This window comes from Camelina sativa, chromosome 7 (assembly GCF_030686135.1).
Source record: "Camelina sativa cultivar CO46 ecotype springtype chromosome 7, ASM3068613v1".
NCBI lineage: Eukaryota > Viridiplantae > Streptophyta > Magnoliopsida > Brassicales > Brassicaceae > Camelina > Camelina sativa.
In genome coordinates this window covers 34,607,945-34,631,184 of record NC_141886.1, presented here as the reverse complement: position 1 = coordinate 34,631,184, position 23,240 = coordinate 34,607,945, and the positions used below count along the sequence as shown (strand labels likewise).

General features: G+C 35.0%; 5 protein-coding genes across 5 annotated transcripts; 3 read left to right on the top strand and 2 right to left on the bottom strand.

The window, feature by feature from the left end:
* Positions 1 to 3,047: 3,047 nt before the first annotated feature.
* LOC147942028 (putative lysophospholipase BODYGUARD 1) lies at positions 3,048 to 6,083 on the top strand. The gene is made up of 4 exons (XM_087460175.1): positions 3,048 to 3,858; positions 4,584 to 4,915; positions 5,022 to 5,221; positions 5,515 to 6,083. The coding sequence occupies exons 1-4, from the start codon at positions 3,297 to 3,299 to the stop codon at positions 5,858 to 5,860; spliced, it is 1,440 nt and encodes a 479-aa protein (XP_087316301.1). The 5' UTR covers positions 3,048 to 3,296; the 3' UTR covers positions 5,861 to 6,083.
* LOC147942027 (methionine gamma-lyase-like) lies at positions 6,070 to 8,192 on the bottom strand. The gene is made up of 3 exons (XM_087460176.1): positions 7,553 to 8,192; positions 6,965 to 7,366; positions 6,070 to 6,849 (listed from the first exon to the last, which is right to left on the bottom strand). The coding sequence occupies exons 1-3, from the start codon at positions 7,938 to 7,940 to the stop codon at positions 6,299 to 6,301; spliced, it is 1,341 nt and encodes a 446-aa protein (XP_087316302.1). The 5' UTR covers positions 7,941 to 8,192; the 3' UTR covers positions 6,070 to 6,298.
* Positions 8,193 to 12,494: 4,302 nt separating this feature from the next.
* On the top strand, positions 12,495 to 15,533 carry LOC104773682 (uncharacterized). The gene is made up of 7 exons (XM_010498325.2): positions 12,495 to 12,799; positions 13,046 to 13,190; positions 13,307 to 13,746; positions 13,847 to 14,112; positions 14,202 to 14,417; positions 14,761 to 14,869; positions 15,227 to 15,533. The coding sequence occupies exons 1-7, from the start codon at positions 12,649 to 12,651 to the stop codon at positions 15,286 to 15,288; spliced, it is 1,389 nt and encodes a 462-aa protein (XP_010496627.1). The 5' UTR covers positions 12,495 to 12,648; the 3' UTR covers positions 15,289 to 15,533.
* Positions 15,534 to 15,603: 70 nt separating this feature from the next.
* Positions 15,604 to 16,818, top strand: LOC104773680 (early nodulin-like protein 8). The gene is made up of 2 exons (XM_010498324.3): positions 15,604 to 16,192; positions 16,290 to 16,818. The coding sequence occupies exons 1-2, from the start codon at positions 16,009 to 16,011 to the stop codon at positions 16,664 to 16,666; spliced, it is 561 nt and encodes a 186-aa protein (XP_010496626.1). The 5' UTR covers positions 15,604 to 16,008; the 3' UTR covers positions 16,667 to 16,818.
* An 804-nt stretch (positions 16,819 to 17,622) lies between these two features.
* LOC147942026 (transcription factor bHLH157-like) lies at positions 17,623 to 20,531 on the bottom strand. The gene is made up of 8 exons (XM_087457705.1): positions 20,114 to 20,531; positions 19,839 to 19,928; positions 19,686 to 19,752; positions 19,491 to 19,532; positions 19,336 to 19,395; positions 18,410 to 19,228; positions 18,201 to 18,302; positions 17,623 to 18,086 (listed from the first exon to the last, which is right to left on the bottom strand). The coding sequence occupies exons 1-8, from the start codon at positions 20,209 to 20,211 to the stop codon at positions 17,751 to 17,753; spliced, it is 1,614 nt and encodes a 537-aa protein (XP_087313831.1). The 5' UTR covers positions 20,212 to 20,531; the 3' UTR covers positions 17,623 to 17,750.
* Between the last annotated feature and the right edge of the window lie 2,709 nt (positions 20,532 to 23,240).

The following is a 23,240-nucleotide window of genomic DNA, read 5'->3' as shown; positions in this document are numbered from 1 at the left end:
ACAGAGATGTTTCTAATTCAAAAAACTTTGGTTTCCCTTTCATTTTCTATGCATCAACACGATTTTATGATACTATTAGAGTGAATAAAGGCTAATCATATGTTCTTCCCTCTGTCATCCCGTCGAAGTAATACTATTTTTGATTCATCTAAATTTTATTATAGCTATCAAAATTGTATTATACATATGTAATTTTAAATTTAAAATATAAGAAAACAAATAAGTAAGAATAAGTACATAAAAACAAATAAAAAAATAAAACAATGTAAGAAATATATTAAACAAAATAATAAAATATATAATCAAACTCTTACGATAACATGTTAATTGAGTTTTCAACTATTGTAAGAACATAAACAAAACAACAAAAATATTTAGGATTTGAAATATGCTGAAAGAGAATGTGAGAACGGTTCATTATAGAATAATTTATATATTTTCTTTGAATTGTTGAAAAAATTATAATTGTCACTCAACCCATGATAGAAGTTAATACTTAAATTATAAAAATTACAATTACAATTTATAGTGTCCTTAAATGAAATGAATAGAGAAAAAATTGCCGGTTCATAATTTATGTAATTTCAGTTTACATTTTATTAATAAAGTAAGTATGTGATTAAATGTGTTACATTTTAGGTTTCATTCAAATAAATATTATATATTAAAAATAAAATGTCAAATTGACCAATAAGAAAATATTACATATATATATGATTTTCATTTATATTTATTATAAGTTTTTTTCTGTATGGTCCCTTTATAATCTTTATATAGGAGAAGAACCGTACCAATCTTTCTTATATGGATTTGCAAAATTTGTAAAACCATTGGACTAAATCGTGAACAATATAATTATCTGATTCGGCTTTCAATCCAATTTTTAAGAACGTTGCAACTCAATCAATAACTAAGGGGAGTTTATTCAATCATGAATTTAATGGATTTTAACATCTTTTTCAAAATCATGTTTTATTAGTTTTATATATAAATATCAGTTAGAATTTAGATTGTAATTTAAATGGGTTTTGAATATGAAAAATAGAAAGATTCAAATTTGTGGATAAAACATATGATTTAAAATTCATATGTTTTTTTTCAAAATTCATATGTTTTTATTTCAAAATCAAATATAATAATTTATATTTTACATAAGTTAACAAATCAATAATTAAATAAACCCCTATATAATGTATGTTATTGAGATTGAAATCGGTTATTGCGGTATTTTAATACCTTAAGAATTAAGATGTGTGTGATTGAAAATTTGAAATATCCAGTGGCCAGTGCTAATTATATTTGATTATGGTAAAGTTGTTGGGTTAAATTAGCAAGTAGGGGATAAATAATGGAGTAGAAGAGTGGAACACTGTTTTTTTTGGACGAAAAGAGTGGAGCACTTTTCAAGTTTCAAAATACTATGTAGAACAATAAATTAAAGACACTCTCTACCAAACTCCATCAACTTCGCATTTAAGGCTTCTTTTAGTCTTTTGACTTTTTTACATAAACTACAATTTTTTAATTATTATTGTGAGTTACTCTTGAGTTTTGTCAGTCCAAACCACTTCTAACGCTACAAGTTGGAATGGAGTGCAATTATAAAGTATGTCAGTCGTCGCTGACCACTGCATTACAATCGTTTTATTGCTTGTAAGTTGTAACTTTTTTTCTATTTTTTTGTGTTATTGCTTCTAACTTACAGTTGTAACTAATTCTCTTTCTATACATCTACCAAAACAACTCCCCGTTTAGTGGTTGAGTTTGAGGCTTTACACTAAATTCCTCTTGGCTAATTTCACTCAACTACCCTTTAACTTATGAACGATATCAGAATTCACTTGGCTATTAGTGAACCTTCCGTTCTTTGACCACCAAATGGTTCAAGTTTTCAAGAGAGAAAAAAACCTATTCCTCCTACACATGCCAATAAGTTTGCAATAAATATATAAACCAAAATATGAAAAACTGCAAGTAAGAAAATAGATGTAAAGGCTTGACATGAGGGACTACAAATCTGTCTCCGTCATTAACTTGTCGAATCTGTACTGTATCGGGATCTAGTTATAATCAAACCACTCGTTCGCTGAAGTAACTTTTTTTGTTTGTTAAGGCTTTTAGGCTGTTTTAAACATATATAGCACATGGCTTCGCGTTCCTTACCGAACTACTATATATCCCTCTTTTCTCATGCGCGCACTCGAATTTTCTAATTCATTAGTATTTTTGCCCCAGCAAATTATAGGGAGCGGTATAACTTTATATTGGGTAAGGACATGCATGCGATTAGCTGTTGCTTAAGACCACGCACACGTCCTTCGCAGTTCGCATCATGAATATTATCAATATTTTATAGTCTAACTCTATAACTTGGTTTTTCCAAAATGTGTGTATACATACATATATTATTATAGAAATTATCTCTAAAAGTAAAAACAGGTCAGCTAAGCTGTTTAGATGGGCTGTTGGGCATTTAGAGTGATGGCTATGAGTTTGAGTGGCCACATGCCATCATATCACCTGTCCAATCTTCTTTTTGCCTATCAACATTTACAGTTTACATCTCCCCAACACTACTTCAATTATTTGATGTATTAGTTTCATTTTCATAACAATCCGCTATATAATCATATAGATTTAGCTGCCCTCTTTTTAATTTTAGACCCCAATAGGCTTCAACTGGCCAAAGCACTCAGTAGCTAGTGGTCTAACCAAACAGGCCATATATGCGTATCATTATTGACTATCTACGGGTTTTATTACATTAAACATATATTTTCATGTCTGCTTAACATGTTATTTTCACATAAAACATTTTTTACCTTCTCAGCAAATACTTGTACAAGTTGGAAATGTACATCAAAACATGAATTACAAGTTTCGGAATCAAATATATATAACATAAAATGTAAAGGAGTCGTCCTACATGCATGGTGACTTGATTGACTTTGTGTGTAAGTAGGCTACAATAGTAGCGTTCTGGGTCATCACCGGACCAATCGACATCACATGTTCCTAAGTATTGATGTTTTGAAATAAAAAAAAATAGTATTAAGGTATGTGCTGGATATGCGTGGTCGAGTGTTGAGTAGGGGCTGCAAAAATTCAACGGCCACCCAATTTCATCATTTTAGCCAACAATGTATGTTAAATGCGATCAATAAATTCATGTATCTGCCATCTGTTCTCCTTTCCTCCTCTCTCTTCATTAACTTAATTATTATACTAGTAATACTTTCTCTCTCTCTCTCACGCACTTTGTCTTTGCAACATCACCACCATACATACATACATACATGCCTTCCACAAGACTCAAACTCCACAGCATGGGATTCTCACGGTGGCTCAACCGCACCGTGGGCTTCATCGTCTTCTTCGTCCTCGACATTGTGGATTTCTTGCTTTGCTTTACCTACAAGACGCTTGACTTCTTCTTCGAGTCAGAGTGGAAACCCTGCTACTGCTGTCCGCCCCCTGAGGCCAAGCCAACCGCGGCTGGGGGAAGCAGAGGCGGGAAGATGATAGTGTCGGAAAGATCAGGAGATTACTCAAAGGTGGTCTCACTGACAAGGACAAAGATCCATCTGGATGAGATCTCCTACACACTCTACTCACGCCCTTCACTCCTCACCAAGCTCACTAAGCTGGTGAAGTGCTTCAAGAAAGATGCTGTGAAATGTTATGATGAGTCCAAGAAGAGATTACCATCAACTAAAAAGACAATACTGACAGTGAATTCGACGGTGGTCGAGAAGTTGCAAAGAACACCAAGATGGTCTGATTGCCATTGCACTTTCTGCACTTCTTGGCTTTCCTCTTCCAACCATTCTCTTTTTGTCAATGTCCAACAGCCCAAAGGTACATATAAATTCTCTCTACATTTTACATTTTTATATAACATAGATTGTGTGGTCAATCTCATTCCCCTCCTAATTCGTTGGTCTGTTAGATATGTGAAAACCTTTTCCCTTGTGACTCCTCTCTCAGTGGTCTAGTGTCTCGTGCAGCATGCATTCTCATCTAAGAGTGCAATAATAAATTCTCATGAGAAAGACATTTTTTTGGTTATTCTTGGTTACAAAAGACTGGTAGCTTAAGAATCAAATTAATTAGAGCATAATCATTAATTATTGGCGGCATGGGTTCTAGTGGGGCTTTGCATTATTAGTACAATCAAAATCCTCCATTACAATTTAAATGGACGACTCGCGTTTAATCAGGATTAAACTTATACTCTAAAGAAATGCCTTCAAAGATCAAAGATAGAGATCCGATGGTGACAAAAAACAAAAAAAAAAAAAGGCTGGGATGTTTCTCACCTAGTGTTGTGAGATACTGCAGATCTAATGTGGAGTGGACGCACTCAGAGAATAATGGTTGACGAATGTCTTGAGTAGTTTGTATGCGCCTACTTCAAATTACATCATAAATTATTTAAATTATATCTGTGCGTGATTTCCTCGTAATATGCTAAGTTTCCACATACATCTTTTTGTTAGGTTTTAATATGCTAAGTTTCCAAATACATATCTTTGTTAGGTTAAAAGCCATAAGTAAAAAAATATTACACTGTGAATGTGCAGACAACAAGGCACAAGAGAACGTAGTGTTCATACATGGGTTCTTATCATCATCAACGTTTTGGACAGAGACTCTGTTCCCAAACTTCTCAGACTCAGCCAAATCTTGTTACAGGCTGCTCGCTGTGGATCTGTTGGGTTACGGGAAAAGTCCAAAGCCCAACGATTCATTGTATACATTGAAAGAGCATTTAGAGATGATAGAGCGATCGGTGATCTCTCAGTTCAAACTCAAGACATTTCACGTAGTGGCTCATTCCCTAGGCTGCATTCTGGCTCTTGCGCTCGCGGTTAAACACCCAGGAGCCATCAAGTCGCTTACTCTATTGGCTCCTGTGAGTCATATATAATACATTAATTCCTTTTAATTAGTTGATTAATCAAATGCTTCCTGGTTAGTATGGTAATTGATTGATATATGTGAACTGATGGGGAGGGCAGCCATATTATTCGGTACCAAAGGGAGTGCAAGGGACGCAATATGTGATGAGAAGAGTGGCGCCCAAGGAAGTGTGGCCTCCGATGGCCTTTGGAGCCTCAGTGGCCAGCTGGTACGAGCACATTAGCCGCACCGTCAGTCTAGTCCTTTGCAAGAACCACCACTTGTTAGAATTTCTCACCAGGCTACTCACCGGAAACAGGTACTCATTTATCTACTTTTTTTTTTGCTAAACAAAAGTTCATCAGTTAATAGACTAAGAGCAATTAATGTAGGCAGACACGGACACCTTCGAATTTCTTCCTCATCCTGAAATTGTGATGAGAGGAAATTAATGTGACATAATGGTATATATATATATATATACGTACGAACGCAAATTTTGTGTACATAAATTAACTGCGCATAATTAATCTACTTTCGCCGGTAATATACAGTAGTAGATGCAATGAAAAAAGTGAATAATTAACTGGGGATGATGATATATCCACGCAGGATGAGAACGTACTTGATAGAAGGGTTTTTGTGTCACACACACAACGCGTCGTGGCACACACTACACAACATCATCTTCGGGTCAGGGAGCAAAGTAGAGGCTTATCTGGACCATATCCGTGACAACGTGGACTGTGACGTCACCGTCTTCCACGGTGGTAGGGACGAGCTGATCCCCGTGGAGTGCAGCTACGGCGTCAAGAGAAAAGTGCCACGTGCCAGGATCCACGTCGTCCCCGACAAAGACCACATCACCATTGTTGTTGGTAGGCAGAAGGAGTTCGCTCGTGAGCTTGAGCTTATTTGGCGCAGATCCACTACTCCTCAACTTCATACAATAAATTAACCTCTTCTTTATTCAAGTATATATATATATATATATATAAGATAGCGTATAAAGCCAAACCCCGACCACTATTATTCCAATCATCATTTTATTACACCCATTTACATTTGCATTTCTCGGTGACTCCTATGAAGAAAAAAAAACATGTTTCTTTTGTGATAGCTATTTCATCATGATTTTGATAATGAAAAGAAAAACAGAGTAGACAGTTTTGAGTTATAAAGTGAGTTGCAATATGTGCGTCCACATACAGAGGTAAATTTTCTAAGCAAAACACACACACACGAATATGCTTTAACTAAATAGATGTCCGGAGCATAAAACATTGTGATACAACAAATTATAGACGGAAACATTGACCACAACATCATATAACACAGATGATGAATTGTTGGTATTTTTTTTCTTTTGGGGAAAAAAAACCATTTATAAAAGACATTACATTCTGAGGAATGCTTTCTCGAATTGTGACCACTTCTGCTCCAAAGTACCCACATACCCCACCGACATTCGTATAAGGCCAGGAGAGATGCCTGCAGCAGCCTTCTGAGAGGGGTCAAGCTCGCTGCTGGTGCTGCTCCCGGAGCAGGACATGAGGGTCTCGTAGTAACCCAAACTGACTGCCATGAAGCCGAACTGAGTAGCGTTCTGGAGGTATGTCATGAGCTTGTTGGCTTTCTCCTCAGTCTCCATGTCTATGGACAGCAATCCTCCGTATCCGTAGTCTTTGTTCACCATCCCTTGGGTTAGCTTGTGCTGCGGGTGGGTCTCGAGCCCTGGATATATGACTTTCATGCCCAACTCCCTCATTCTCTCCGCGTACACATGGGCTCTGCGGCTATGCTCCCTCATGCGTAGGCCCAAATGAGGAATTCGCTCGGAGAGCTCGAAAGCCACCTTGGCGTTCATGGTAGGACCCAGCAGCATCAGAGATCCGCCACGCAGATCCATCATCCCTTTCACCAGCTTTTCGCTCCCACACACGGCCCCTGTTTTTTTTTTTTAATGCCACGACAAAAGGACACGTGTACGATTATTTGCTCCTTCACGTGAAGGAGAAACTGCAAACATTACATACGTCGCGACAAAATCTTATAACGTTACCTGCGATGATGTCGGCCCCGCCACTGATGAACTTGGAGATACTGTGAACCACCACATCGGCTCCAAGCTTCGCCGGAGAGAGCACCATGGGGGCAAAGGTGTTGTCCACCACCACCGTCACACCCTTCTCGTGTGCCATACGGCTCAGCTCAGGTATGTCCGCCACAGTCAGAGTCGGGTTTGCCACGGACTCAAAGTAGAGAACCTGTGTCCTACCCTCGACGATCGCGTCTGCCACCGTGCCATGGTCCGTTATGTCGACGAAAGAGGTGGTTATGTTGCAGGTCCGTGGCAAGAAATGAGTAAGCAAAGCGTGTGTTCCTCCGTAGAGAGTGTTAGATGCCACCACGTGTCCCCCGCTGCTGCAAAGTTGCAGCATCACTGAAGATATCGCCGACATACCTGAATGGACTCCATCCCAATTATTTTTAAAACTTAGAAAAAAAAAGGACTCTTAACTAACAAAAAAAAAAGTTGAAAGTCCAACCAAAGATCGATTCCGTATCAAACACACTCAACCAAAGTCTAGGTTTTCTTTTAATTTTATTTAAAACATAGAGTCTATATACTTATATAATTACGAATTACCGCTTGAGGTACAGTAGGCGGCTTGGGTGCCTTCGAGGGCAGCCATCTGGCGGCTAAGGTTGAGCACCGTGGGGTTAAAGTGTCGGCTGTAGACGAAGAAGTCGTTGTCCGGTCCCAGTTCTCCGGCGAACATCCGCCTCATAGTATCTGGTTCCATGACTGTGAAGGTGGCAGAGGCTTCGATGGACATGTTCACTCCCCCGTGCTCCCCAAACTCATGTCGGATGCTAGCCAAGGCCGCCGCAGGGTCGACCTCACACACCGCCAGTGCTGACTTCTTTGCAACCATGGCGTCTCCGTCGTCGTCGTCATCACGATCGTTTCGTTTCTCTCCGGAAAATACGAGGGGCTGGGGCTCTGTTGTCTCGACGAAATGGGCCGCCGCCATAGTAGAAAAATAGCTTTTGTTTGGAAACAAGAATCTAGGTGTTAACGAAATGATGGGAGGATGGGCTTCAATTTATAGAGGAATCACCAATTTTATTAATTATGTATCCAATCACATCAATTAAATTAAGACGTTACTTACCCCTTTTTTTTTTTTTTTTTTGTTATTGCTGTTGTTTACACATTTGACAGAGTATAGTAGAGTCTTTGAATTATTTATTCAAAAGAAGTGGGAGTCGTTCACGTGTTCCCTGTCTAACTGTTTGGAACGTAATGCTTTTGAGTTTTTTTTTTTTTTCTTATCCTTTTGAGTTTCAATTTTTTTTGTCAAAATAAACTCCTTTGGCTAGGTACGCTTCTTTTGCCAAAGGATGAAAAGCAATAATACATCTTTTGTCCTCGTTGCTTTAGGATTAACATCCCGCGTATATGTTATGTGTTCTGTTTTTCTGCCGAGAGTATTATACTATGTATTCTGTTTATGTGGGTCATTTATTAGGTGTTCTTTTTGTTGTTGTTAAGTTTGAAGAACGTAATTTAGGGGTGGACAAAAAACCCGAAATCCAAAAAACCGAACCGAACCAAACCGAAATAAATGGTTTGGTTTGGTTATGGTTTAGTCTAAAAATTCGTTTGGTTTTTATTATAATTAACCATTTGGTTTATGTTTGGTCTGGTTAAAAATTGTAAAACCGAATGATTTTTTTGGTTTTTTAAAAAAATTTAAGATAATTAGATATAATTAGTTTATTCAACTTATAAATTTATATTTTATAACAATATCAGTAATTTTTTTTTTGGGCTTTTAGTTATTGATTTCCAAGCTTTTTTTTTTTGGTTTTTTTTTTCTGGTTTTCTTTTTTAATAGTCTTTACTTTTTAAAATTTTAAATTTCAATTAAGTATTTGGGTTTACAAAACTATATTTGGATTCTATTTTTTTGAATTATGTTTAGATATTACTTTTATGCTTATTTTTTAGTTATGTATCAACTATCTATTTTTTAAAGTATGGAATAACCGTTAAAAACTGAGACCAAACCAAACCGTTATACGTATGGTTTTTATATGGTTTCATTTTTGATAAAACAGAAAAAACCATAAACTAAAAAAACTGAACCATAACCAAACCGAATTACATATGGTTTTTATATCGTTCAATTTTTATAAAACCAAAAAAACCGTAAACCGAAAAAACCGAACCGAAACCAAATCGAAAAACTGAACGCCAAGAACCTATGAATTTTTATGATACTTTAAAAAATCACGTTTGCTATCCTTACCTACCTAGTTACCTCCTTCGTGATAGTGACATACTGACACGGCATCTTAATCTATTGAATATGGCCAAAATTGGAAATTATGAAGGAACCTTATCATTATGAATTACTTTCAGAACTTTCAAACTAATTACAGTACTTCGTGTGTATCGCTTTCAAGTGATAGTTTTGGGATTCCTTTTTTTTTCTTTGTTTTTTTAAGTGATGTTTCTAATTTTAATGACAAAAGTTCAATATTTTTATTGGTTGAATTTATTTTACTTATTCATGTTTTATGTAAAAAAAGATAAATTAATTAAAAGTTACTTTTTTTTAATTTATGGGTAAGAATCTTAAACATGACTTAAAATGATATTATATAGAACTAGGTTTAATAACAAAGATATACTATATTTTAATCTGCGGTATAATGCGGGCATATAATTTCTATTATAATTTACATTTTTTGTTGTATCTATTTGTTAAATATTGAATGTTTTGTAAATAGAGTAATAACTAAATTTTCTAGTTGTTGTACGGATAAATATTTATATTATTTTTTAACCCGCAATACACTTCATGACCATTGGTTTGTTTTGTTTAGTGTTTGAGATTCTATTTTAGTTTTTAATTATTATAACAAAATAATAAGGGTTTTAAATACATAATCAGTAATTATACGTTGTGTTTAAGTCACATTTTTTCTAATGATTTAATTATTTTATAAAATCTTAGTTAAATCAACTTGATTTTCTGTCAAATATTCTAATATTAGTAATGTTGATAAATAATTAAATGAATATTTAATCCGTGTTAACACAAATTTAATAATATTTTATTAATTTCAACATGTTTTCTTTATAACTCATCTACTATATAACCACATTATGACTTTAATTGGTGACCATATTTTAGGAAAAGAACGAAGAGGAATGTGATATTCCTTTTTATTCCACAATTTTTTTACCATTTGATAGTAATAATTTTTCATTTACATTCCTCTACATTCTTAAAAAAAATAAGAAACAATAGAACAAAAGTGTTCCTCTCCAAAATTGATGAGGAACAAATAGAACAGAAAAAAGAACAAATATTAAAATTCGTTTTTATATTTTAAAATAAATAAAAAATAAGTTTATTAATAATATTCAATTTTCTAATATAATAATTTTCATATTTTCATAATATATTGACAGAAAAAAAATTTTTGATATGAATTTCATGTTAAACTAATCTTAAGACTATTTGAAAACCATATATGAATAGTAAAATAAATTTAAGAGACTCATGTTTATATAGTAAATAAAAACTAAAAATATTTAAATTACCTTTAAAATTGTATTGTAGGTTAATATTAAATATTATTATTTAATATGACATATCTAAAATTTAATTTCACAAATTTTTTTTTTAAAACAAATGTAAAATTTATTGTATATACATTAGAAGTAGTATTAGTATTATTATTGAATTTAATTTATTTAATATTTAATATATTTAAAAAGATATTTTGATTGTTTGGTTACCATTTACTATTTAGTTTATTCTCTGCAGATTTTCTTTTCATTCTTCAAAAACTGTTTATTCCATTCCGTATTATTCTTTTTGTTCTTCTAATGGTTACCAGTAGGAGTCATAGTATTTTAGAATTTTTTAATTTTACATATTCGTAATAATTAAAATATTTATTAAGTTTATATATGTTAATTATAATATTTAAATAATTTGTCAATCGAAGTTTTTTTTACGTTAAGAATCAAAGCTCACAGATTTTGGAAAATAAAATGGGAATCAAATTATTTTTTTCTTTGTTTATGAAGGATTCAAATATAGAATATCTTCAAAACACAACATAATGTATGGTTAAATATATGATAATTTCTATTTATATATTGATTGCTGTTATTTTTATAATTGAAATGAAATGTAAAATATTTAGGAAACAAAATCTGGAGTAATGTTAGTTTTTGAAATGTTTTAGGGGTTAATGTTGTAAATAATTTTTTAAATAAACAAAACTAAAAGGATATAACACAAAATGTACTTCAAAAATGTTAATATAGATATATGTTTGTTTTGGGGTAAAATAGTAAAAAAAAAAATGTTAAAAACAAATGTTTAGGAAAATAATTCTCTATATTATTTATTTGTTGCATAGAATACAATATATATATAATATAATATTAGAGTTTATGGTTTATACTAATGAACATGACATCCATATAATAAAATATATCTATAACAAAAATGGTTTTTTGGTTGGTAAAAAAAAAGAAGAGAGAATTGGTTAATGCAACACACGCACAAGTGAATAAATACTTCAAAAATACTAAAGGTGTGTCTACTCTAGATACAGATTACAGAAATGGGAGAAATGAAACATGTGTTGAGTGACTGTCGAGGAACATTTAAACTGGTGATAGTTAGATAAGCATTGCATTCTATATTCATTTTTCTTCGTTTTATTCCTTTTTTTTCTTACTTTCCCACTCTCTACTTTTGAAATATATATATATATATATATATTTTTGTTTATAACTCAGGAATAACCATATTAAATATCCTTTTATATTTAATTTTCGTTCCCAAATATTTTCAATAAATGCAGATTAGAAATAAACTATTTAGTGTTTATATTCATCTTGAACAACAAATTGCAAATGGAATTAAACATAAGACTAGAAGATTATGAGATCATATTTAATAGTTAGAGCATATGCATCACTGAAAAAATTATTGTAATATTATTATTTGATAAATTAAATGTTTGGTAAATACTTTAAACAAAACATGAATAAAAAAAACAAAAAAACAAAACAAAACAAAACATGAATATTGAATTATACACATATTTTATTTTTATTTCGGAGAATTATCTCTTATTAAACATGAATATTGAATATTAGCCGAATTTGTGAAGTTGTACAATTGATTTATGTGTAATACTTCCAAATGTATAATAGCATACTTCCAATATGCTAAATTTTGATTTTATAAACATGTATTATTATTATTATTATTACCTAAATAGTAGAGATTTAATCATATAGTTAAATTTATGCAAATCATTGTCACAAGTGAATTCAATTAATTTTCTTGATATAGCATCATTTGAAAGATTATTTTTTTAAAAAATTATACAGTAAAGAAAATATCTATGTAAAACTGTATATTAATTAATATGCATTTAAAAAATCTATAGATTAATTAGTTTATCAAGGTTTTAGTAGTGTATGTAAAATAGAAGTTATTAAATGGATTAAAATAATAATAATAATAATTGAGGCACACATTAAGATTAACATTAAAACATATAAAAGATTTAAATGAAATAAGTATCACTCAACACAACACAAGACAACACAAAGAGTCTCTCTCTCTATATAGAAATCACAAATCCCATCAGCGTGCGAGATCTGAGATCGTCTGTATCGGTGAAGAAAAAGAATCAATGGAGATCTTCTACTTCGTGGTGTTCGGTGGGCTCGCTGCGATCGTCGCCGGCTTGGAGCTCAGCAAATCCAACAAAGACCGCATTAACACATCCCCCGCCTTCAACTCCTTCAAGAACAACTATCTCCTCGTCTACTCTCTCATGATGGGTGAGTTCATCTTCTTCTGATGAGTGTACATCTCTCTCTCTCTCTCGATCCATATTCCTGCGCGATCGATTTAATTAATTGTTGTCTAGTAGCAGCTTAGTAGTGTCGGTCGGGTGAACTAGATAGATAGATCCATAGGCAGGTTTGTGTGATTTGACCGGAATCAGTGAATGTTAAGCCCAGGCAGGGCTCTTCGATAATCCTAAATAAATCCAACAATTGATTGATTTAAGTTCTCCCTCTTAGCTGGGGACTGGTTGCAGGGTCCCTATGTGTACTACCTCTACAGCACTTATGGCTTCGGCAAGGGGGAGATCGGTCAGCTCTTTATCGCTGGTTTTGGATCTTCCATGTTGTTTGGCACCATCGTTGGATCTCTTGCCGACAAACAGTCAGCCTTCCAATTCAATTCTCTCATCTTCTATATTACTAACTAACACTGTGTTTTTTTTTTTGTTGGATCTTCATTCAATGACTCTTTTTTTTTTTAACTCACTTACTAATTAGGGGTCGCAAGAGAGCTTCTATCACCTACTGCATTACCTACATTCTCAGTTGTATCACCAAACATTCCCCTCAGTACAAAGTTTTGATGGTCGGTCGTGTTCTTGGTGGTATCGCTACTTCCCTCCTCTTTTCTGCCTTCGAATCCTGGCTTGTCGCTGAGCACAACAAGAGAGGCTTCGAGCAGCAGTGGCTTTCTCTCACTTTCTCCAAGGCTATTTTCCTTGGTAATGGTTTAGTCGCCATCATTGCTGGTCTCTTTGGCAATTTCCTTGTCGACTCTCTCGCCCTCGGTCCTGTTGCTCCTTTCGATGCTGCTGCTTGCTTCCTTGCTATTGGTATGGCCGTTATTATCTCTTCTTGGTCCGAAAACTACGGAGATCCTTCAGAAAACAAAGACCTTCTTACCCAGTTCAAGAACGCCGCCTCTGCCATTGCTTCTGGTCCCATCTCTTATCTTCTTGCCTTTGTTTTTTAGTCGTAACATTACATGGGGTTTGCTTCTACCTTTATTCCACTAACCACTTCTATTATTGAAATCAGATGAAAAGATCGCATTGCTTGGTGCCATACAGTCTCTCTTCGAAGGCTCCATGTACACCTTTGTGTTTCTCTGGACTCCTGCTTTGAGCCCTAATGAAGAGGACATTCCACATGGTTTCATTTTTGCTACATTCATGCTGGCTTCAATGCTTGGTAGCTCCATTGCCTCTCGTTTGTTGGCACATTCGTCTCCAAAAGTAGAGAGCTATATGCAGATCGTGTTTGTGATATCTTCTGCAGCTCTCATGCTTCCTGTTGTAACAAGCGTATGGTCCCTCCCTGTCTTCTATTTACTTAATCCATATTTAAAGACTATTACCAATATAATAACTTCTCAAATCTTAAATTGGAGCAGTTCTTGGTGGCACCCTCCGGTGTAAAAGGTGGAAACATATCCTTCTCTGGATGCATTCAGTTAATGGGTTTCTGCACATTCGAAGCGTGTGTAGGGATCTTTTGGCCATCGATAATGAAGATGAGATCGCAATACATTCCAGAGGAAGCCAGAAGCACCATCATGAATTTTTTCCGCATCCCACTCAACATCTTTGTCTGCCTTGTATTGTACAATGTGAGTTTTCCAGTTCTCTTTTAAATTCAGTCATCTTCAAGACAGTGGTGTTAGTATCACTGCCAATAAGGAACTTTATGTTCTGAAGACAATTTTTTACACTTCTTTAGCTTTTGGGTAAATGTTTGGCTCAACTTATATAGATTTCAGTTCGCATATAGGGTCTCCCATATTCATTCATCATCCATTATTCAAGGCTAGCCATTAGAAATACTTAGTGTACAATCTACAAGTTATTTATTCAATATCTGTTATCTGGATTCTTTGTTTGGATGTAAACCTGTATAGGAAAAGATGATTTGCTATGGACCTAACGAGGTTTGTTGATCTTTGTGTGCTTAAGGTCGACGCGTTTCCAATGACTGTGATGTTTGGAATGTGCTCTGTATTCCTTTTTGTGGCCTCTATATTGCAGAGGAGGTTGATGAATGTAGCCGAGATCCACAAGTCAAGTAAGTCTTTTGACATTACTCAGGAAATGCTTTAAAACGAAGAAAAAGTCATGTGGTACACACGCTTAATTGGGTTGTAGAAAGTAACTAGTGGACTTGGGATTAATATATATTGCCATCAAACTCATGAGATGAACCTCTGTGGGTCATCATCATTCATGAAATGTAACAAAAGCTATGCTATTCATGCATGAATATCCAAACGATAAACGTTGCATTTGATCTTTCTGCATGCTTGTAGATTCATTAATAATGCCTGCCATATTGGAACCGTTTTATGTTCATATTTAACAGCGCCTTTGATCTGATCATTCTTGAGGACTAATGATTCTAGTGTATTGCTTATTGCCATTGCAGGATCACTAGAGTGGTCAGCAGCAAAGGAGATGACCGCAGAAGCTGACCCTCTAAACCCATAATAACCAAAATACCAACATCTCTCTTGACATTTTTAAAAAAAAAAAAAGAAAAAGAGGAAACGCCCGTTCGTCTTCTCTTGATGATTTTTTCAACTTCTCTTAATACGCACCTTAAGTCATAAACTCTTTCCACTCGTTTAGTTATATTTGGATTTTGTGCATTCACCAGATGTAGCAAACACTCTTAAGACCTGTGCACTTCAGCGTATTTGAGCTTTGGCCATTATTCATCTTCTATCTTTCAACTTTTTGGGCCTTTGAAAAACAATCGATATTGGCTGGCCCTAAACCATAGTAATAGTGCAGAACGGTATTGGTGTTTTAATGGAAGCCTAATAATCTTTTTGCATTTTGAATATTTAGGGCAATGATCGTCTGTGCTTACTTAAAAAAGGAAATAGAAATGCTTACGAGAGGTCAGTCATAAACTAATACACTCAAAGACCCGAATGAATCTATGGAACCGCAAGTGATGTAAGACAGGTGTGGTGGTGGCCATGTGAAACACTACACAAGCAGACATTTTATTATTGCAAATGCATTTCGATTGGAGACCCCTCCCCGATGCGACATTGCCAACTTCGGGCCATGTGCCCCATCCTCAGGGGGTACAATCGTCATTTCTGAATCCTTTGCTTCACCAATTTATATATATAAAGCTTTTCAGGAGATCTGAGAAGCGAAGAAGTACACCAATCAAGAAGAGTGAGAGAGAGAGAGATGGGAGTCATGAGTTTGAGCAGCATGATAATGGTGGTGGCGATATTGTTAGGACAGGGGATTGGTAAAGTGTCGTCGACTCTATACAAAGTTGGAGACTTGGACGCATGGGGTATCCCAGTTGATGCTAAAGTCTACTCCAAATGGCCCAAATCTCACTCTTTCAAGATCGGTGACTCCCTCTGTAAGTCATTCTTCGAAATATTCTAACTCTTTTACAGTTTCGAATCTCAAATTCTAATCATATCATTGGTTGGCTGAAACGACCAAAACAAAAGCAGTGTTCTTGTACCCACCAAGCGAAGACTCGCTGATTCAAGTGACGTCCTCCAATTTTAAGAGCTGCAACACCAAAGACCCAATCTTGTACATGAACGACGGCAACTCTCTCTTCAACCTCACCCAAAACGGAACTTTATACTTCACAAGTGCACATCCAGGCCACTGTACCAAGTACCAGAAGCTCCTCGTCTCCGTCGGGACCTACTCCGCCGAAGCAGAGGCCTTGTCTCCGTCGTCGTCTGCCGACGCTCCCTCTTATCAAAACGCCTTCGGGTCCATTCCTCTCTCTCAGAAATCGTCGTCCTCATCGCTCATTTCGGCTTTCTCCATTGTCTTTGCTTCGCTGGCTTGCGCTGTCGTCGGTGCAATCATGTGAAAATGAATATTTTTTGAATATTTTATTTTATTTTGTCCAAAGAGCATAAAAAAAAAAATGATTGGTTCTTTTTTCCTTTTGTCTTTATGGCAAGACTAAGGAATGATGTCTTAATTATTTATTTATATAACATACCCTTCAGCTTCAGGCTACTTTATATCTCATCTCGGCAATTCGAATATGTTTGTATTTCTTCTATCCAAATCTTATATGCGCACACACACACACACCATCGGCTTATATTAGCAGAAGTTTTAATGTAATTAACATCAGTGACATTTCATCCGTTCAATCTGTGATTTCTGATGCAATATGCACATCCGATCACCTCCATTGATCCACCACCATTGTTTGACTTTTCATTAGGGGGAACCAACCCCCAAACCCCAAGCAGAGATGGTGAGCGACGCTTTAGCTTCTTCAATTTCAATTTCTTCCCAAAATTTCAATTCAATTTTGTGGCCAAAACCAAAAAATAACAGAAAAAAAAACAAAAAAACCCTTAAAAAAATCGATCAATTCATTATATACATACGATACGACTCTCCTTGTTCCCCCCTTATCCCTTACGAGGATAACGGGGAATCTCTACTTTTCTGATTCTGTCAGTTTTTTTTCAACAGAGTTATCCACACCTAAACGATGTCGTACTTCATCTTTTCAAATGGGCCTTCTTTCTATTACATGGATGGACTCTCAAAGCCCAACTTGTTTCTTTTTTTTTTGATAGGAGCCCAACTTGTTTCTTCGATGAGTAAAACTGTAAAAGTAATGTTTCTACATATTTGTTCTTCTCCTACAAAATAGAAGGAAGGAAGGAACTACATTTACTATAATAATGATATCAACAGAGTTTACACTATGATGTATAACAAGAAGGAAATCATGTTTGGTGTTGGTGTTGAAAGAGCTATGTTTCTTTTTTTTTTTGATAGGAGCCCAACTTGTTTCTTCGATTTGAGTAAAAAAAAAGTAATGTTTCTATTTCTTCTTCTACAAAATGGAAAGAAGGAAGGAACTACACTTACTATAACTAATGATATCAACAGAGTTTACACTATGATGTATAACAACAAGAAGGAAATCATGTTTGGTGTTGGTGTTGAAAGAGCTGCTCAACTAGTGAGTAGAAGACTTGAAGCCTTGTCACTTGTGGGTTGTTTGCCTGTACGATCAAGTGTGCCCATATTTGGCCTTGCCTTCTTTCCATCACTCCTTTCAATATCTTCAATCCCAATCCTCTCACCACATCTCCTATCTCCACAAACTCCCCTCTCTCCTCGCATACCATCATGTCTATCTGCATTTCCCCTTGCCTGTTCAGATCCTCCACTATTATCGGACATACCACTGCTTCTTCTTCTTCTTCATCATCTCCCACTTCCACCGCCCATGTTCTCTCTTTCTCCTTCACCATCAGCTGTCATCATCATCATAATCATCAGTAAACAAATTACAGACCTTTTTTTTTTTTTTTTTGACCACTTGTGTGATTCATTAATTACTGATTCTCCCTCACTTTTTTTTTTTTTACCTTAGACTCGTATGGTTGCTTGAGTCTGTCTGCGTACTTTGCAAGGCTTTGCATGAACTCCATGTGCTTTATGGTCAGATCAAGCAACGTATCTATGCTACACTGTTGAGTCATATATATATATATATATATATTATTAGAGAATTATTGTGGATTTGCTGCAAATCTCTCTAATTTGGAATGCCAACTATATATATATTAGTAATTACCTTTGCTCCATCAGGGATCATCCCTCGCAGCTCCTTGATACGGTCTTGTATCATCTGACGGTCCTTAGGCCTCGGCCTCCTGCTTTCCCCTGCCTTTGCTCTTTTCTTCTTCCCTCCGACGCTTGATCTCTCATCATCAACCCACAAACTCCGCCCTGTTATACTAGTTTCTTGAGCCTGCGGAAAAAAGCTTGAGCTATGCGCTGCCGCTGATGATGTTTCAAGTTTCCGTCTTTTGCTCTGATTCACACCTGCAGAATAGTCTGTGAGAGAACTAGTACAAGTGTTGTTGCTAAGACTGCTGCTTATGAGCTCAGAGAAGAGTCCTTTGGGCAAAGGCTCCTGAGAATGCATCCCCAAAATGTCGAAAAGATCCTTGTCGTCATCATTTCCTTGGATCACCAAGGAATTCTCCTGCTGCTGCTGCTGCTGATGATGATGATCACCTGAAGAGCAATTCTGTTCAGGTGAGTCAGCGAGCAGCTCGTAAAGATCGTCAAGAGTGTAAGACTTGAGAATGTCGAAACCAAAATCATCTCCACTGCTAACAGTAACATCTTGGTGGTGGCCGGAAGAAGCTGAAGCTGCTTCAGAGGTTTTACAAGAGATCATCTCGTTCTCGGGGCTGAGCAAAGAAGGAGGACTGTCGTCGGCGAAGATGTCATCAAAGCTGAGTCCTTGAAAAGATTCAGCCGGGACAATCTCACAGTCTCCCAATGGTACCAAAGACTCGAACAGAGTATCGAGATCCACCGATTGATCTGGTTTCTCTTGCATAGCTCTTGTTGTCTGTTCCAACATCTCTGGGCTCTCAAGAATCTAGAGATAGATAGATAGATAGGTACATTTAATTAGTCCATATGACTAAAACACAGCAACATATCAAAAACACATCGTTATTTGTATATATATATATATATGCAAACCTTTTGAACAGATCCAAACTGAACGACGCCTCTAGATCCTACTGGAATGATTGCGATAGTCTGTATAATAAACATGGACACTGCAGATAAGAATCTGAGTTCAAATGGATATGAATCCTTTTTAACTTGGAGACAAGAAGACTGTATATAATCACCTTAAAGCCAGAGAGAAACTGATTCTGAAACTCATGCTCACACTGCAAAACAATCAAACACACAAATAATCTCAAATCCTTATTCTTCTTCACGAGATGTATATATATATTATTATCGCTCACATGCATGCATATGACTAATATGAGAAAAATACAACATCAAAGGAAACTAAGGGAAGAAGGAGAGGCGCAGACCTGAAACAATGAGTCTGATGAGAACAGCCATTGATGGTTTCCGGTCAAAGCCACTTCTCCCACAATTCTGAAGTCATCAAAAGAAATAAGATACATACACAGAGAGAGAGAGAGAGATATTAGAGTATTTGATTGAAGTATTAAAAAGCTTACCCTTGGCCTAAGACATGAGCCTTGAGAATCATATCATCAACGAGTGCGACTGATTGTACATCATTGTATGCTTCTTCAAAACTCAATAACCTGAGAAATCCACATGGAATTCAAGAAATTAACTAGATTACATATAATTTTATGGACAACAGAAATTGAAATAGAAAATGCAGAGGAAATTATGCAAATATAATAATAATAGTCTTTGCCCCTAATTAAAAGAGACAATGCAAAACATAAGAAGAAAAGCCTCAAGGAGACTAGTCTTTAGTTACATGGAATTGATGGGATCATAGCGCCAAAAAACAGCATAAGACCATCCATGGCTGAAACAGAGAGACTTCAATATCTGCTTAATCTCTGATGAACCCATAATTTAGTTCAGATCAATCCAACGCGCAAACGGGTCAAGTACTTTTTTTTATGCGAAACTCGAAAAGACCCCAAACGAAAAAAATGGAAACAGAGGATATATATGTCGGTTTAGAGTTTTCCTTCTTTTTCTTATCTGCACAGAACAAAGAAATAAAGAAAGCAAAAAAACATAGAGACAGACACAAAGGAGAAAATTGCTTGTGTTTTGCTTTTTGTTCAAGCAATTAAAAAAAGGACTTAAAGACCTTTGTCTCTCTCTCTCTCTCTGTCTATATATATATAAGCAAACAAATAACATAAAGCTATTGGACTCTTTTTGAGAAAACTAATATTGATGAAAATGTCTGTTAAATAAAGTAAAAGAGCCTTCCCGTTTTTTTTTTTTTTTTTGTTGTTGTTGCTGTCTGAAGAAAATGAATAAAATCAAATAAAATATAGTATTTAATTTTGTCCGGTTTTACCGGTTTAATGAAAAGATTGCTTTAATTGCTAGAGTATAGTATTTTTATTTGTTGTCTTTTGAAAATTTAATAAGGGAAAGGAGAGACGAGAGAGGATCTTCGAGGTGTTATTTCCATAAAGGGAGATTTTCTTTTGATTCTACTTTTACTACTATGGATTTCATTAAAATTCTCGATACGAGTTTATGAATTATGATTCTATTTTTATTTCTACAATCCTAGAATGATTGATTCACAATCACTTGAACAAAAATTCAGTTCGACAATTATAATGGAAACTGGTGTAGGATATTATGGCAAAAAGAAAAAGAAGAAAAAAAAATTGTAACAAATTTATTCATTTTCTTGGGCTTCACAACGACTTCCTAATAATGTTTTAAAACGTATATCTCGTACTAGCTAGTATGAAATATGAAGTGAAAAAAAAAAAACATATATGGCTTTATTTAGAGTCGACCCAAGCCCTATGAGATATTATATATCACTTAAGTGACGAAATGCGTTAAGTAGCTGTTACTCGGGTGCCGTCATGTACGTAGGTATGTTAAAGACTAGTTCTCCATTGGTGATTACCATTGAGAACTTAAGTATGATCAGTTTCTCTTAACAGAAAAACTTAAGTATGATCAACAACAAACTAACATATTATAATAACTATTATTGACAGGTCAATCTTTACAATCTCTCATTTTTTTTAAATTTATTTTTTTTCTCTCTTTTAAAAGTTAAAACCTCTACTTATTGGGGTATTGTAAATATTACATCAATAAATTCATATATCACAACGCTTTTTGGTGATTATGATTAGAGTTATAAAAAAGTATGACCGCCTCTTAGTTTATGGGGCCAATGAGGTCCCCTAAATATGTGTCACCTAAATCTTGAATTCTTGGTATGATAATCTTGACTTAACCAGTAGTTCTGAATCCACTTCTTCGCGTATATTATATAAACAGTGTAACACAAAATGTCGTCGTTAAGCCAAAGCAATGTTTTCAAAACCGGAACGGACCAGCGGTCGAACCACGTTAACCTGTGAACCGGCAGCATATCCGGGTTGTGTTAATATCAAAATCTAAGGAAGTTGAACCGGTAAAAAAACCATATCAATTCATCAAAAACCCAAAAACCGGTGAACCATTAAACCGGATAAAACCGGATTCTAACTTTTTTTTTGTTAAAATAAAGAGCAATTAATTACCTTTCTAGTTTTATCTTAGCAGTAGTAGGGTTTCTTAAAGTAAAATTTCCCGTAATTGAATTTTTTATTTTTCATACTAATTTTTTTTTCTTCTAGTTTGAATTCTCTGCAACTCACACCATAAATCTTCAAAATCAAGATAATTTTATTGAAATCAATTATTTTTATAGTAAAAGATGTTTGATCAGTACATGTTTTGGTAATCAATTTGGTGTTCATTTTTTTTCCTAGTGTACGTAATGGAAGAGAATAATTACTAAAATATTTTATTGGTAATAGTTAGTTTGTTACATTTTGAGTTTATTACTTAAAGAAAAAAACATTATGATTATTGAAATATTTTATTTGGTGTAACCAATTTTATTATAGTTGTAATCATTGAAAAAAATAGTAACATATCCATCTTTACCTATTATTTATAAAAATATTATCAAAATCAATTGAACCTGGTTGACTCTGGTCGAACCATATTAACTCATGACCCAAAAACTTTTTCGGTTCAGTTATCAGTCCAGTTTTAAAAACATTGAGCCAAAAAGAGATCTATATCTATATATATATCGTAATAAAATTAGACCTATATTTCATAAAAATGTTAAGTTGTGGTCTTCTGTGGTACCAACGTAAATACGGCTATGCTTGCGCCTTAAGTATTAATGGCTGCTACTAAATTATCTCCTCGATATAATACAGCATTTTGTCACTGCCCATTTCTTTCGAGGTTTGAACGGATAATTTAATAATTGTGGACCAAACTCTATAATACCCTTGCAATCAAAAGTTTATTCATCAATATCCTTATGTTTTCTAAGTACCCTTTGACAAAGGTTGACCAACATATGGACCAACATATACTCCTAAAAACATGTGGACTCCATCAATTTTTCTCCACCAATCGGGTTCCTTCTCTCTCCCCTCTCTTTCCCGACCTCGTCCCCGCTCCCCCATTTTTGCTCCTCTCCCCCTTCCAATCGATACAAATCGAGTCCATAGAAATGATTTGATTCCAAACGAAAGCAAAAGATTGGGATTGAAGCAAACAACAAAGCAAAGCAGAAGATTCAGGTGATATTCTTACATTTATTTACCAATGCAATTAGGGTTCTTGAGGTTCATCCTAAAGCAATTAGGATATATACCTTGAATGCTCATTCAATTTATTCTCATTTGTATTAGTGTCGAAATGGGTCGCATACTAAGTGGATTGTAACACTTCATTCGAACTGAATCGTAAAAATATTCCGAAATAAATAGTGATCTTGTGGAGTCGATGTAGTACAACTGGTAGACTAGGTATAACTGATACGGGTACAACTGGTAATAGTTTGGTACAACTTAAACGGGTACAACTGATACAATTTTGGT

Coding starts and splice junctions, on each gene's coding strand:
- LOC147942028 (XM_087460175.1), top strand. CDS start 3,297: ATGCCTTCCACAAGACTCAAACTCCACAGCATGGGATTCTCACGGTGG. Junction 4,916..5,021: donor CGCTTACTCTATTGGCTCCT/GTGAGTCATATA, acceptor TGGGGAGGGCAG/CCATATTATTCGGTACCAAA. Junction 5,222..5,514: donor AGGCTACTCACCGGAAACAG/GTACTCATTTAT, acceptor ATATCCACGCAG/GATGAGAACGTACTTGATAG.
- LOC147942027 (XM_087460176.1), bottom strand. CDS start 7,940: ATGGCGGCGGCCCATTTCGTCGAGACAACAGAGCCCCAGCCCCTCGTA. Junction 7,367..7,552: donor CGCCTACTGTACCTCAAGCG/GTAATTCGTAAT, acceptor GAGTCCATTCAG/GTATGTCGGCGATATCTTCA. Junction 6,850..6,964: donor CGGGGCCGACATCATCGCAG/GTAACGTTATAA, acceptor AAAAAAAAACAG/GGGCCGTGTGTGGGAGCGAA.
- LOC104773682 (XM_010498325.2), top strand. CDS start 12,649: ATGGAGATCTTCTACTTCGTGGTGTTCGGTGGGCTCGCTGCGATCGTC. Junction 13,191..13,306: donor GGATCTCTTGCCGACAAACA/GTCAGCCTTCCA, acceptor CTTACTAATTAG/GGGTCGCAAGAGAGCTTCTA. Junction 14,113..14,201: donor TGCTTCCTGTTGTAACAAGC/GTATGGTCCCTC, acceptor AAATTGGAGCAG/TTCTTGGTGGCACCCTCCGG.
- LOC104773680 (XM_010498324.3), top strand. CDS start 16,009: ATGGGAGTCATGAGTTTGAGCAGCATGATAATGGTGGTGGCGATATTG. Junction 16,193..16,289: donor CAAGATCGGTGACTCCCTCT/GTAAGTCATTCT, acceptor AAACAAAAGCAG/TGTTCTTGTACCCACCAAGC.
- LOC147942026 (XM_087457705.1), bottom strand. CDS start 20,211: ATGGGTTCATCAGAGATTAAGCAGATATTGAAGTCTCTCTGTTTCAGC. Junction 19,533..19,685: donor CATCAGACTCATTGTTTCAG/GTCTGCGCCTCT, acceptor ATTGTTTTGCAG/TGTGAGCATGAGTTTCAGAA. Junction 19,396..19,490: donor AGTTTCTCTCTGGCTTTAAG/GTGATTATATAC, acceptor TTTATTATACAG/ACTATCGCAATCATTCCAGT.